General features: G+C 39.4%; 1 protein-coding gene and 1 non-coding gene across 2 annotated transcripts; one reads left to right on the forward strand and one right to left on the reverse strand.

Moving 5' to 3' along the window:
- Nucleotides 1-11,125: 11,125 nt before the first annotated feature.
- LOC118483745 lies at nt 11,126-11,918 on the reverse strand. The gene is made up of 2 exons (XM_035979297.1): nt 11,511-11,918; nt 11,126-11,412 (listed from the first exon to the last, which is right to left on the reverse strand). Exons 1-2 carry the CDS (start codon nt 11,863-11,865, stop codon nt 11,396-11,398), a joined length of 372 nt encoding a protein of 123 aa, XP_035835190.1. The 5' UTR covers nt 11,866-11,918; the 3' UTR covers nt 11,126-11,395.
- Nucleotides 11,919-15,065: 3,147 nt separating this feature from the next.
- On the forward strand, nt 15,066-15,172 carry LOC118484449. The gene has a single exon (XR_004873560.1). It is a non-coding gene; the product is annotated as a small nucleolar RNA R71 (small nucleolar RNA).
- The last annotated feature ends 941 nt before the right edge of the window (nt 15,173-16,113 follow it).

Here is a 16,113-nt window from a genome sequence, read left to right on the forward strand (position 1 = left end):
GATGAGCCACTTATCTTATACCTATCTGCCGCAGACAACGCAGTAGGTGCGGTACTCATAGTGGAACGAGAGGGAGTTCAAAAACCCTTCTACTATATCAGCAAAATGCTCAATGACCCAGAGACGAGGTACTCCATCATGGAGAAATTGGTATTAGCACTGGTGCACGTATCGCGACGGTTGCGACGTTACTTTGCAAACCACGTCATCACAGTGTTAACCAACTACAGGATCGGCCCAATCCTATCAAAACCTGACATCTCTGGGAGATTAGCGAAATGGGCAATTGAGCTGGGTGCACTCACGCTGAATTACAAGCCGCGCCCCGCAATCAAGGGCCAGGTCCTAGCTGATTTCGTTGCCGAAGTACCGGCAAATCGCATCCAAGAATGCGAACAAGAACAAAACCCTGCACCACCACCATCCTCCTCAGAAGCCTGGGCACTATATACTGATGGGGCATCCAATGAAGATGGTGCAGGCGCAGGTCTGCGACTCGTCAGCCCCGACGTCCAAGAGCTCACCTATGCAATTCGCCTCGACTTCAAAAGCACAAATAACGAGGCAGAATATGAGGCTCTATTGGTAGGGCTACGTCTAGCAATCAAGCTCGGCGTGCAACATTTGGAAGCACACGTCGACTCATTGTTAGTTGCAGGGCAGGTACGCGGTGATTATGCCGCAAAAGGGGATATCATGATCCTCTACCTCGAACAAGCCTTGCAACTGAAGTCAAAATTCACTTCCTTCAATATCCGCCATATCAACAGAAGTGAAAACAAACCCGCGGATGCACTGTCAAAACTCGCATCCACCAGCTTCCAACACTTGGAAAAAGAGATACGCATTGAGATTCTGCAAAATCCCTCAGTACCCCTGCGCCAAGTCAACGTCATCCAGTACGGTACAACATCCTGGATGACACCAATCATTGCATACTTGCAATCAGGTGTGACTCCCGAAAGAAAGTCAGAGGCACGAAAGTTACAATACAAAGCGTACCATTATCAAATGGGAGACGGTATCTTATACCGTAAATCATACCTGGGCCCACTCCTACGTTGTGTCGACCCCCAAGATGCCACATACCTCATCAGAGATATACACGAGGGAATATGTGGCATACACGCAGGTCCACGCATGGTAGTGGCCAAAATTATGAACGCCGGTTACTACTGGCCCGGCATGCACCTGGATGCAGTCAAAATCTTGCGCAAGTGCTTCAATTGCCAGCAACATGCTCCCAAGACCTTGCGCCCCAAGAATAACTTGATCCCCGTCACCACCGCATGGCCTTTCCAAAAATGGGCAATTGACGTGGTGGGACCATTCCCAGATGCACCAGGTGCGGTGAAATTTATCATAGTGGCCGTGGATTACTTCACAAAATGGGTGGAGGCAAAACCACTTGCTTCGACGACCGCTATGATAACGAGGAAATTCATTTGGGAACACATCATCTGCCGTTTCGGTCTACCGATGTGCATCGTTACCGACAATGGCACCAACTTCGCTGCCGACGAATTTCAAAAATGGCTAGAGGAACTACACATTGAACACATATTCTCCTCAGTGGCGCATCCGCAAGGAAACGGCCAAGTGGAGAGTATCCATAAAAGTCTGGTCGAAGGCATCAAAGCATGTTTGGGAACAGCCAGACGCGGCTGGGTCGATGAACTCCTGATGTGCGTGAAGTGTGATATATTTTTTATGTATATTTTTAAGCCCTTTTTACACTTTTAGCCAAGTTTTAAATTTATAAAACACGATATTCACTAACACTAAACACACATATGGGCAAGTGCACCCATCGTGGACGTAGTATAGTGTTGGTAAGATACCAAGGTCGTCCAAGGACACAAGAGCTTTTAGTACCGATTTATCCTCAACGTCTAATCAAATCAAAAAGGTTAGAAAAGGTTTTTAAACTAGAAAAATAAAAACTAACTAAATGCTGAAAAATAAAAATAAAATAAAAACAGATAGACAAGATGAATCACTTGGATCCGACTCGTGTATTAGTATAACCTTTGATTATTTTCGCACTTTTGCACTTGTTTAAGAGATTATCTTAGTTATTGTAGTAGGCCCCTCTTTTGGAGGCGACGTTACCCTCAACCCAGTAGTTTGAGTCAGCAAGGATACAATCCTAAAGGGTTGGATTATTGGAAGATAATGAATTAAGTTATTAATGCAAATAATGGTAGGCCCCGCTTTTGGCGGTGACGTTACCCTCGGCTAAGTAGTCTGAGTCAGCAGGGATACAGTCCTAAATAGCCGGGTTATAGTATTAATAGTAGTTAACTTATGAGGGGGTCAAAGAGTTTGGATCCCCGCCATCCAATACCTATGGGCATTGAAGGAGATCCTACTAAATTTGACCCAGGTCCCTTGCAGGACCTCTAAACGCTGAACAAGGGCAAGACCCTTACCAAACCGTTCCCTTAACCCCCGACCAGGTAGCCAACATACCTCCATATAGACCGTGGAGATATGAATGGTGAAAATCTTTTATTTTATATAGACAGTAAAATAATGCCAAGACACCACGGACAAACGATAAGGAAAGATCACCTTCAACATAAGTAACTAGTTATTAAAGTCATTAATACAAAACCAAATAAAAAGTGCAAAAGATTAAAAATAAAAAGTATTATACTAAACACTTGTCTTCACCAAGTGATGTAAGAGACTTAGGCAAACATGGCTTTGATTGTCAAGAACTCTTACTATCAATCTTGGATCCCGAGACGACTCACACACTCTACGATGGACAATGGATGATGGTGGTGGATGATGGTGTTATGGTGGTGGTGGGTGGTGGATGAAGTGTGAGAGAGGTGGTGTGCCAAGGGATGAGTTGGAATGAAACCAAGCACTCCTATTTATAGGCTGAACAGAAGGCTGGGCACGGCCCCGTGTCCGCTGGACACGCCCCCGTGCCCGTCTGACACTCTCTCTCTTCATTAATTGTAATTCGCAATTACAATTAATGCGCCTGCTGTACTTTCGCCACTCCCCCGTGCTCACTGGACACGGCCCCGTGGTGGGCAATAGAAGCTTCTACAGTTTTGTCTTTTCTGCTGCTTCTTGGGCACGACCCTGTGCTGGCTGAGCACGGGGCGTGTTTAGTCTTCTGTTTTCTCTTCTTTGCTTGGGAGGATGCCGTTGATGGTTCGGGCAATCTACTTTTGTTCCTTTTCTTGTATTTATGCTAGAATTAGCTGTCTTTTTGCTTCTTTTGTGTATGAGCTCATTTCATCCTGAAAATACAAAAGGAAGACAAAAACACTCTTTTTCCAACATTAGTACTTAAAAAGGGTTAGTTTTATGCCTCATTTGATGTAATTTATATGTTGCATTTTACACACATCAAATACCCCACACTTGAACTTTTGCTTGTCCTCAAGCAAAACTCTTTAAATGTGGCTTACACTCCCAAATGGAATGGGTAGAAGAGAAGGTTTTTGGCTTGTCATAGAGTGTTGGGAATCCAAGATTTTTTTGGGTTTTATTTTTATTTATTTACAATCCTATTCGTTATGATTTATTTAGAACGTTTCACAAGATAAATTATTTATTAGGGCATAGCATGTCTTTTAAAATTTCATTTATATACAAGTTCACATACCTCACGGGGGATCACTCAACACTCGGCCAAAGGTGTATTTTTAGTGAATCACCGAGAGCGGCATGGAACTTATTCCTACCATAAGCTTGCCAAGCAATCAATCCTCATCCTTTTTAACTTTATGCCTTTGTAGATATCAAGAGGACTTTTTGGGTGAAGGGTTAGGCTTGGGCTAAAGGTGGGTGGTTGGGTTAGTGGTTAGTAAAAGGGCGAAAAGCGTAAAAAGCGTCGGTTTTCGTAAAACACTTTGTTTTTTGTGACTTTTTTTCTTTGAAGTATTTCTCCAAACAAGCTTTTGTTTGCATAGCTTTGTTTGTTTTTTCAACTTCATCAAAATTTTTAAATTTTTTTTGTCACACGAAAAAGAACGAGTTTACGAAAAACCGAGTTTGTTACTAAAATAAAGGGTGAAAAATAAAAAAGGGTTTTTGGTGGGTGAAAAAGGGTAAAGAAATGAAAGATTTAGGCTCAAAGGGGTTAACTACGGGGATTTTGGGTAAGTGGTAAAAAAATGAAAAATAATGGTGTGGAAAAAAAAATGGTTAGTCCTAATGCCTCCATCATTACTTACTTGGGTTTAAGTTGGTAAGGACCGGGCATGAATCGTCGTGGCAAGTTCTAGAGTTGTAAGAACCAAGCGGCTATTCACACAAGAAACGAAAAATGAGCATTTAGTCTAAGGATGTAAATTTGTATGCTCAATAAAGGCTCAAAACTCACTTTTGTGGGAATGGGGTTTTTTAATGTGATCAAGTATATATAATCAAATTTTAACTAGACTTGTTATGCCATTTCATAATTTTCTTATGTTGGTTCTTGTTATCACGACGCTCTCGGTTGTAAAATTTGTAAAAATATAACCTTATTAATCTTAGGATTCCTAACTTAAACTTTAGACAAGTAAAAAAAATGAAAAATTTTGAAAAAAATTTGGGGTGTTTAGCGGTTCCAATAGAGTTTTATGTAAGGCTTGTTGTTAGGACTTGCAAAATTTCAAGGTGTTAGCTTCCCCCCCACACTTAAATTACACATTGTCCTCAATGTGTCCCAAAAATAAATTTTTAGGTTGATTGGATGTGTAATGTAGTGTTAAAAAGCAAAGATTTATGTTACTAGCAGTCTGGACACGGCCCCGTGGGGACCGGACACGGCCCCGTGTTCAGGTGCTAGTAACAGAAATTAACGAAATGAGACAGAAGCCTGGACACGGGGGCGTGTCCAGTTACCTGAACTGGGCATTTTTCAGCAGGTGGTTCAGCACGGGGCCGTGTTGGTTGGGCACGGCCCGTGTTGAGCCTTCTGTAATGGAGATTTGTGTCGGGTTGCCTCGTTCTTGTGCATGGGGCCATTTTTCTCGTTCCCTTTTTCATCCTTTACCACTGCGAGTGTGTTTTATTCCTGCAAATTAAAACTAAAAGATTAAACTAAACTAAGGATAGTTCCGCGGAATGCCTCCGTGGTGCGCCACGTTTATAAGGGTCCTTGGCTAGACCCAAGATGAGGTTATATATTTTCTAAGTAGGATGCTTGGCGTCCCATGTTACACCGTCGGAGAGCAGCATCCAAACTTGAATCAATAACCTTCATGTAGTTGACCGGGTCATCGTCTTCTATTCTCTTCCCAACTCCGAATTTTACTTCATCATCCCCGTACCTCAAGGTGAGTGTTCCGTCATTCATATCTACCACTGCTTGTGCGGTGGCAAGGAATGGTCTCCCTAGTATGAGGGGGACCTCGGTGTCTTCCTCCATATCGAGTATGACAAAGTCGGTTGGATAGACGAATTTGCTTACCTTTACCAAGACATTTACGATGACACCTTGCGGGAATTTGACGGATCGGTCAGCAAGTTATATGCTCATTTTTGTAGGACTCGTTGTTCCTAGGCCGAGCCTTTTAAACATTGATGAGGGCATGAGGTTAATGCTAGCCCCAAGGTCGGCTAGTGCATTACGAACGGGGGACTCCCCGATTGAGCAGGGAATCGTGAAGCTTCCGGGATCGATTTTCTTTTGGGGAAGTTTATTAAGTACGAGGGCAGAGCATTCTTCGCCTAAGTTAACTAATTGCAAAGTTTCAATTTTCTTTTTATGAGTGAGGAAGTCCCTCATGAATTTAGAGTACTTGGGCATTTGGGTTAGGACATCAATAAAAGGAACATTGACATGCAATTGTTTTAATAGACTTTCGAACTTTGCGAATTGCTCATTGGTCTTTTGACGAATTAACCTACCGGGGTACGGGACTCGAGGAGCCTTGGTAGGTTCTGGTGACGGAGGGGAATTCTTCTCCTGCAGAGGCGGGGGTACCGTTTCTTCTGTCGGTGGTGGCGCTTCTGCAGGCCCTATGGTGCGGTTTCGTAGTGTGATGAGATGAACTTGCGCTTTTGGGTTTGTTTCGGTATTGCTAGGTAATGCGCCTTGTGGTCTCTTGGCAAAATTTTGAGCTATTTGATTTAATTGTTTTTCTATGTTTTGAATACTAGCTTGTTGATTTCTAAAATTTGATTCTAATTGTAGAAATCTTTCCGAGTTTTTCTTTTCAGTGTCGGAGATGAGGCGAGATACAGTATCTTCAAGCCTTTCTCGTCCACTTTGTTGTTGAGAGAAATTTTGTGACTCATTTCTTGGTTGTTGAAAGTTTGTTCGTTGGGTTTGTTGGTTACTACTATTGCCGGGTTCTCTCCAACCAAGGTTTGGGTGGTTTCACCATCCTTGGTTGTAGGTGCCCGTTGGAGGACCCGACGGCCTAGGTCTATTATCAATGTAGCTTACCGATTCTTGTTGATCGTCCGTTTCTTTCATACAACTCCAATTTTCATGTGGCCCACCACACCCTTCACAAGCCATAACCGAGACTGTTTTTGTCATTTCTAATTTTTTTTTATTTTTGAAGAAAGGGCCTCGATTTGGGCTTGTAAAGAAGTGCTTTCATCAACCTTATGGGCGCCCGGGGAAATGGATTTATTGCCTCGGGGGTGTGCCATTGAAAATTGGTTTGAGCAATTTCCTCAATTTGGTTATATATTTCATGCAGGCGGCGATTACCTAAAAGTGATGGGATTTTAACATGTTTATCAAAGCAATTTCATCCATATGAAATAAAAACGCAGCGGAAATAAAGTTTAAAACATGTTACTTTTATAAGATATAAAACCATTTGTATGCAAAATCCCAAAACCCGGATCCATATATGAAGATGCATACTATCAAACACAACCATAGGATGTTTAGAAAACTACCTTCTTGAAGTGCAAGGGTTATGAAACGGATGATGCTTCTTGAGATGGTTGTCTTCAAGAGTAGAAGACCTCAAGGTTGTATACCCCAAGCTTCCAACAAACACCACAAGTTTAGCTAGGATTTTAACACTTTGAAGATCAAAATGAACACTTGAAAGAACCTCCTTTTGGCCGAAAATTTTGAAGGAAAAATTCAGCTCATTCTCACTTAGATTATCTCTAGTAAACTTAATATATTTTGTCATAAAATATATATATAAATGTTGAGAGAAGAGCCACCTCCCTTATGCCCAATCAAGAGCCTTCTTCCACATGCAAAATGCATGAAAAGAGATTGGACCAAAATTTTTGGGAAAGAGAGAAAGGGGGCCGGCCCCTAGGTGGGTTTAAAAAAAATTAGTTTTATTTTATTAAATAAAGTCTTGTTTATTTTTATAACTTTTATAAAATTAAACACTATATGTTTTCAAGACTTTATGCACCCTTTTAAAATTGTTATTTAACTTATTAAGTAACAAAATAAAATATTCTCTCATAATAAATTATCCACATAATTTATTGGTTTCTCAAGTGTAGTTATTTAGAAAACCAATTTCTAAATATTGTAAGTGTTAATATTTATTTGTTTGATCATATCACAAATAAATAATATAAGTGTTTGTCTAGCTTGTTATTGGGTATGACTCGACTTGGATCATAACGTACTAGCCACATCAATTTAATATGTGTCTTGGGCATACAGAGTCCAACAATCTCCCACTTGCACAAGATACATAGAAGATTGATGCAAGCAGTAAATGACGCCTAACTACGGTTTACTACCCCCAATACGTATGACTATATTTGCCATTCAATAACATCATCCCTTTCAAGTCCCTTACTTGAACATGATTTAGGTGAATTTATCATTTATCCTTTCGTTACAGATGTCATGTTAAATCCAGAGACATAGAGTGATCACTCTCTGTTGATTTAACTTTATCAGGCCTTAGACATCTTACTCTCAACGAATAAGAGGAACAAATCCCTTCTTGACTACATACGTCTCTCACAATCATCTTGTACCACACCTGAGCTCAGCTTTATGTACTGTCATATTACTGACAGCGAAGAAATAAGTCAAGGCATAATATTTGGTGAATATCAAGACCCAATATGTATCTCAGGTCAGAGGATACTATGATATTCGCCTTTTACTCAAATTTACTTATGATCAATCACAAATGATTCCATGCAGTAATATTTGAGAGCGAGTCAGTCCGATATTTGTATCCCACAAATATCTATGAACTTTGGTAGCAACACTTTGCTCTATATTCATTCTAAATGAATATCCACCAATCCAGGTTCATAATAGTCTTACATTCATATCTGTTCCCACAATTATGATCGACTACGGACATTTAGAATAACTAACTTATTCACGGATTTAAACATGCTAATATGAAACGTAACTCAAAATACCATAAATGAGTTAAAATAACTACTGTTTCAATATCCAAATACAAAATTTGATCAAATCCAATCACTAGAATATCGAAGTCCTAAGGAACATGTGTGACCCTCATGTTTTCCTCTGTCAAGGAGCTTCGTGAGTGGATCCGCAATGTTTTGATCGGTGTGAACTTGGCGGATACATATCTTTCCTTTTTCAACTTCATCCCTTATGTAGTTGAATCTCCGCTCGATATGTCTAGTCTTTTGGTGCGCACGAGGTTCCTTGATTTGAGCAATCGCACCCTCGTTATCACAAAAGATCTCTAGGGGATCTTGAATGGTAGGGACCACCCCTAGGTCGGCTATAAATTTCTTCAGCCATGCAGCTTCCTGGGCTGCCAATGAAGCGGCGATGTATTCTGATTCTGTAGTGGACAATGCTACCACGTCTTGTTTTGAGCTCTTCCAGGAGACTGCTCCTCCATTTAAAATGAAGACATACCCCGATTGTGATCGAGAATCACTTCGATCGGTTTGGAAACTCGCGTCCGTGTAACCCTTTACAACGAGTTCCTCCTCACCAGATCCATATATTAAGAACATATCCTTAGTCCTCCTAAGATATTTCAATATGCTTTTAACAGCCATCCAATGACTGCTACCTGGATTTTGTTGGTATCTACTTGTCATGCTCAAGGCGCATGAGACGTCCGGTCTGGTGCATATCATTGCATACATGATGGATCCTATAGCTGACGCATATGGGATTCTTTTCATTTTCTCTTGCTCATCCTTTGAGCTTGGACATTGAGATGTATTCAAAATTTTCCCCTTTTGAATAGGTACAAAACCTCTCTTAGAGTTCTCCATTTGGAACCTATTCAAGACTTTGTCAATGTATGCACTTTGGTTTAAACCTATCAAGCGCCTTGATCTATCCCTATAGACCTTTATTCCCAGAATGTAGGCTACTTCACCAAGATCCTTAATGGAAAAACAACTTCCAAGCCAAGCTTTTACACCTTCCATGGTTGGAATGTCATTTCCAAATAGTAGAATGTCATCGACATACAGTACTAAGAAAGTGATGATGCTCCCACTAGCCTTCTTATACACACAAGCTTCATCGCCGTTCTTGATGAATCCAAAATTCTTAATTTCTTCATCAAAACGGTGATTCCAACTTCTAGATGCTTGTTTCAATCCATAGATTGATTTCTTTAACTTGCATACTTTGTCAGGATGTTTTGGATCGACAAAACCTTCAGGCTGAACCATATAGACATCTTCATCAAGATATCCATTGAGAAATGCCGTTTTGACATCCAATTGCCAGATCTCATAGTCATAATATGCGGCTATGGCAAATAATATCCTGATTGACTTTAGCATCGCCACAGGCGAGAAGGTCTCATCATAATCAATCCCTTGAGTTTGAGTGAAACCTTTTGCTACAAGTCTTGCTTTGTAAGTATCCAAGTTACCATGCATATCAGTTTTCTTCTTGAAAACCCACTTACTTCCAACTACTTTAGAGTTAAGTGGTGGCACAACCAATTCCCAAACTTGGTTGTCATACATGGATTGCATCTCTATGTTCATGGCTTCGAGCCATTTGTCGCAATCGGATTTTGACATTGCATCACGGTATGTGGTTGGTTCATCTGAATCTACCACGTAGCATCCATCCATGAAAAATCCATATCTTTCAGGTGGATTGCTAATTCTACCAGATCTGCGAACATTTTGTGTATTTCGATCAACCTCTTGATCGTTCTCAACAACCTCTTGTTGAGTGCTAGTATCAACCAAACGTGTATCGTCTTGTGGTTCTTGATCCTCCTCAAGTTCCACTGTTCTATCGCTGGTTCCTTCCATAAGGAACTTAGCTTCTAAGAACTTACCCTTTCGAGCAACGAATACCTTTTGCTCGGTTGGGTCGTAGAAATAATATCCTATATCATCTTTAGGATATCCTACAAAGATACACTTAGTAGATCGGACTTCTAATTTATTTGGAGTGTATTGCTTAACATAAGCTTCACAACCCCAAACCCTTAAGAATGATAATGATGGAGGGTTTCCATGCCATATTTCAAAGGGTGTCCTTTCCACTTTCTTGGTTGGGGCCATATTTAATATACGGACTGCGGAGAGCAAAGCGTAACCCCAAAATGATAGAGGCAATGTGCTTCTAGCCATCATAGATCGAACCATATCTAATAGAGTTCGATTTCTCCTTTCAGATACACCATTGTGTTGTGGTGTTCCAGGTGGAGTAAGTTGTGAGATAATCCCACAACTCCTAAGATGATCTTGAAAAACACCACTAAGGTATTCACCTCCTTTATCGGTGCGAAGGACTTTGATTGTTTTCTTGAGTTGATTTTCTACTTCACTTTTGAAGTCTTTGAACATTTCAAATGCTTCATCCTTGTGTTTTAGTAAATACACATAACCATAACGACTATAGTCGTCGGTAAAGGTAATGAAGTATCTTTCACCATTCCTAGTCATCGGCTTAAAAGGACCACATACATCTGAATGTATGATACCTAATAAGTCCTTAGCCCTTTCAAATGTTCCACTAAAGGGCGTCTTGGTCATTTTGCCTTGTAAACAAGACTCGCATACATTAAATGAATTATCTTCATTTGTATTCAAAAGACCATTTTTCTGAAGTGTATGCATGCGATTCTTGCTTATATGTCCAAGGCGACAATGCCAAAGGTAGGAATCACTCAAATCCATTTTGAGTTTCTTGTTGGTTACTTGGTACATTGAGCTATCATATGATGCGTTATCATGATCTAATTCATAAATACCATTTAAAGACATAGCTTTAAAATAAAACACATCATTCTTAGAAACATAGATGTCATAGTTAACAAATTCGAAATTGAAACCAGATTGTTTTAAAAGGGAAACTGAAATTATGTTCCTAGTCAAACTAGGAGCATACAAAACATTCTTCAAAATAACTTCCAAACCACTTGGAAGTTCTAAAACGTAGTCTCCTTGAGCCTCGACTTCAACTTTTGCTCCGTTGCCCATAAAGAGACTAGTGTCCCCCTTCTTGTAATGTTTATTTCTTTTGAACCCCTGCAACGAATTGCAAATATGAGTTCCACATCCGGTATCTAGTACCCATGTGTTAGAAGAAATAACATTAAGCTCAACATGTATCATAAAGATAGTACCTGAGGTTTGCCCTGCATCCCTCTTGTTTTTCAACTCTTTGAGATAGGTCGGACAATTTCTCTTCCAATGTCCTATCTCACCACATTCAAAACATGGGTCATTCGAAGCAACCTTTTGCTTCTTGTCTTTTGGTTTGGCGGGTTCTGCTTTAGCTTTTCCTTTTCCCTTTCCCTTGACGTGTCCCTTTCTTTTAGCATTGGTTGCTTTAGAGTCGGGGTGGGGCCTTTTCTTATTTCCTCCTTCATTGATCGCTAGGACGGGTAAAGCCTTTTTGCCCATACTTGCTTCGGCCGTTTTGAGCATTGCATGAAGCTCACCAATGCTCTTGTCCCATCCATTCATGTTGTAATTCATAACAAAGCTCTCAAATTTCTTTGTTAAAGAGTTGAGGATCAAATCCGTAGCCAACTCTTTGGAGACGGGACAATTTAGCCGTTCGAGGCGATCAATGTGGCTTTTCATCTTGAGAACATAAGATGATACCGATTGGGTTTCCTCCATTCGACATGCATGGAGCGCCCGAACAGTTTCGAAGCGTTCTACCCTTGCTTGTTGTAGGAACATTTCCTTTAACTGGGTTATCATGTCATATGCCCCGTGGTGTTCAAAATCCTTTTGAATTTCGGGAATCATAGTTCCCAACATGAGGCATGAGGCTTGCATGGAGTCCTCGGTATACTTAACCCAATCGTTGTAGGCTTCCACATCTTCCACGTTAGGTTCATCGGGAATAGGATCGTCCAACACATAGGATATCTTCTCTTGTTTGAGAACGATTCTCAAGTTTCGAAACCAATCCATGAAGTTGTTATGGTTGAGACGATCCTTTTCAAGGATGGTTCTTAGTGATAGGTTTCGGACGGTTTGGGTAATCGGGTTTGCATTGTTAGCGGCCATCTACAAAATTTAACAAGTTCAATTTTAGTATTTTCGATATTATTATATTTTAATCATTAATACCCTTTTGTGTCTTAAAGACAATTAATAATTAAAATCTAGAATCCAACGTTACATTTAAATATTGGTTAGGTGACCTTTATCCCTCTATTTAAATTAACAAGGTAGTCAACGTTTGACAATTGCAACTCTTTGCAATTTCTAGCCATATGGGATCGGTTAAACATCTTTATGTTTAGTTGGCATGTTTAATCCCATCAACACCTTTGTTCCCCATGCTTTGGTGACCCTAAGTTCATGGTTTCCAAATCAAGTCGTCCAACTTACACACACGTGTGAGTTTATACACATAAGTGGTTAGGTGACCTTTATCCCACAAACATGGTAAACCCACCTCGAACATACAAGTTCCCTCAAATGTGGTTAGGTGACCTTTATCCCACAATAAGAGTTCCCAAGTATTTCGAGTGTTGTATAAAAGGATGGTGTTTGACTTGTTTTATAAAAGGGTTTTCAATATTTCAAAATTCTAGTTAGAAAATATTATGTACCATACATTTGCATGCATTCAAATTAATGGTACTTTGGTGAAAACTAATTTTCAAGGTTCTTTTTAATAAAACCCATTTTATTATAAAAAATCATTAATTTTTTTAATAAAACCTTTTATTAACCATTTTAATGATTTTGTTAAGAACCAATTTTACGCTTGTTGTTGATTATTAGTTTGTTAAGTCATGCATATCGATATATCATCTAAACAACAAAATAAGCAACCAACCAAGCACATCATTCATAATAATAGGTGCATAACCATAGCCAACTATTTTGACAACACTTGTTAGCCGAAACAAGTGTGCCAAAAGGTCCTTCCTAAGGGGTGAAAAATGACACAAGCGATGTGTCGTTGAACTCCCACTTGATCCCGCATCCAAATGCTTCAAGTCTCCTTCTTGTGTTGTGATTTCTCCACCTTCTTTGGGCTTCCAAAAGTCTGTTATATTCAGCTCCAAACTCCTTTGGACTCCAAAAAAAAATGAGTTTTGGTTATCGGGTTAAAATCCCGTTGAGAACGATGAAGTTCTTTGGACCGAATATTATGGTCCATACCAAAACCGCATTTTCGTGTGCATCTTCTTTTACAAAATATATCCTAATACATTTTTCTAGTAAAATAAAATGCACCTAATCTATTTATTTTACATACCAAATGAAAATAAATAAATTACATATCTTCTAATGGAAGAACAAAATAATAATTATTACAACCCATTGAAATAATAAATAACAACACAATCATTCAACACAAGGTCATGGCTAGGTCATATGCACCAAAATATATATCCAAATATATATATATTAATTTCAAGAAGCATAAAAAAAAATGGTTCCCTTTTGTAAACATTTTCGGCTATGTTCACAAAACCGAAAAGGTAAGTTTTGTCCAAACAAACAAATCATCCATATGAAATAAAATTTTCAAGATTTTCTTATGCATGTAAGAAAATAATCTTGAAAAACAAAAGGGTTAACCATGTTAAAATTTTCGGCCATAGGGTTTTATTCAAACCCGAAACCCGAAATTTTTAATCTATTGAAGTATGCACTCACATAAGCGGCTCTAGATGCCATTGATGGGATTTTAACATGTTTATCAAAGCAATTTCATCCATATGAAATAAAAACGCAGCGGAAATAAAGTTTAAAACATGTTACTTTTATAAGATATAAAACCATTTGTATGCAAAATCCCAAAACCCGGATCCATATATGAAGATGCATACTATCAAACACAACCATAGGATGTTTAGAAAACTACCTTCTTGAAGTGCAAGGGTTATGAAACGGATGATGCTTCTTGAGATGGTTGTCTTCAAGAGTAGAAGACCTCAAGGTTGTATACCCCAAGCTTCCAACAAACACCACAAGTTTAGCTAGGATTTTAACACTTTGAAGATCAAAATGAACACTTGAAAGAACCTCCTTTTGGCCGAAAATTTTGAAGGAAAAATTCAGCTCATTCTCACTTAGATTATCTCTAGTAAACTTAATATATTTTGTCATAAAATATATATATAAATGTTGAGAGAAGAGCCACCTCCCTTATGCCCAATCAAGAGCCTTCTTCCACATGCAAAATGCATGAAAAGAGATTGGACCAAAATTTTTGGGAAAGAGAGAAAGGGGGCCGGCCCCTAGGTGGGTTTAAAAAAAATTAGTTTTATTTTATTAAATAAAGTCTTGTTTATTTTTATAACTTTTATAAAATTAAACACTATATGTTTTCAAGACTTTATGCACCCTTTTAAAATTGTTATTTAACTTATTAAGTAACAAAATAAAATATTCTCTCATAATAAATTATCCACATAATTTATTGGTTTCTCAAGTGTAGTTATTTAGAAAACCAATTTCTAAATATTGTAAGTGTTAATATTTATTTGTTTGATCATATCACAAATAAATAATATAAGTGTTTGTCTAGCTTGTTATTGGGTATGACTCGACTTGGATCATAACGTACTAGCCCCATCAATTTAATATGTGTCTTGGGCATACAGAGTCCAACAAAAAGTCCCCCGGAGCTAGAATCAAGTGTCTGCCTTGTGTGTGGCAACAGTCCATTATAGAAAGTGGATACTTGTTGCCATATCGCAAGGCCATGATGTGGACAATTGCGTAATAGTTCCTTGAACCTTTCCCAAGTTCCATATAAGGATTCCCCGTCCTCTTGTGAATATGTATTAATTTCAGTCATTAATTTAGCCGTTTTAGCGGGAGGGAAATACTTATATAGAAATTTTTGGGCTAGTTCATCCCAGGTGTTTACCGATCCAGCTGGGAGGGCGTTGAGCCAAGCTTTCGCTCGGTCTTTTAGTGAGAAAGGAAACATTCGGAGGCGGATGGCGTCATTTGATGCTCCATTGATCCGAAAGGTATCACATATTTCTAAGAAATTAGTAATATGTAGATGGGGATCCTCGTCTGCAAGCCCATGAAAGGTTGCGGAGTTTTGGAGCATTTGTATCAAATGCGGCTGAAGTTCGAAGTTATTAGCTTCAACATTCGGAGCATTGATAGCGGCGCCTAGGTTACCTACAGTGGGTCGTAGATAATCCATGAGGGTACGTTGGTCCGCCATTGGAGGTGGATCACCCGAAACTTTCTCTTGGTTTTTAGCTTTTAATCTTTTTCTGAGAAAGTGTTCGGGTTCTTCTAGAGGTTCTTTTATGTCCTTATTAGAACTAGAGCTCATACACTAAGTAGGATTGGCGTCTGGTTCCAAGTCCTGCAATAAAAACAGAAAAGAATGCTGGTCAGAAGGTTCACCACGGCCCCGTGTTCAGCGAACACGGCCCGTGGTCGGAGTTACAGTGATTGTTTTCCAGATCCCAGTTACTGGAAAGTTGGACATGACCCCGTGTTGCACCGACACGGCCCCGTGGTCAGCCTTCTGTAACTTGGAAAACTAAAAACTGCCAGTAACGATGCTGGGCACGGCCCGTGTCCGACCAGGCACGGCCCGTGCTGAGCTCTGCAGAAGCTGAAAATCTAAAAAAATCCTAAAAAAATTAAAAAGAAAAATAAAAATATGATTAGGCCGTTGATTCCCAACTTTCTTAAAATCCTTGTGTCCCCGGCAACGGCGCCAAAAACTTGATGTGCGTGAAGTGTGATATATTTTTGATGTATATTTTTAAGCAC

This window comes from Helianthus annuus, chromosome 11 (assembly GCF_002127325.2).
Source record: "Helianthus annuus cultivar XRQ/B chromosome 11, HanXRQr2.0-SUNRISE, whole genome shotgun sequence".
Taxonomy (NCBI): Eukaryota; Viridiplantae; Streptophyta; class Magnoliopsida; order Asterales; family Asteraceae; genus Helianthus; species Helianthus annuus.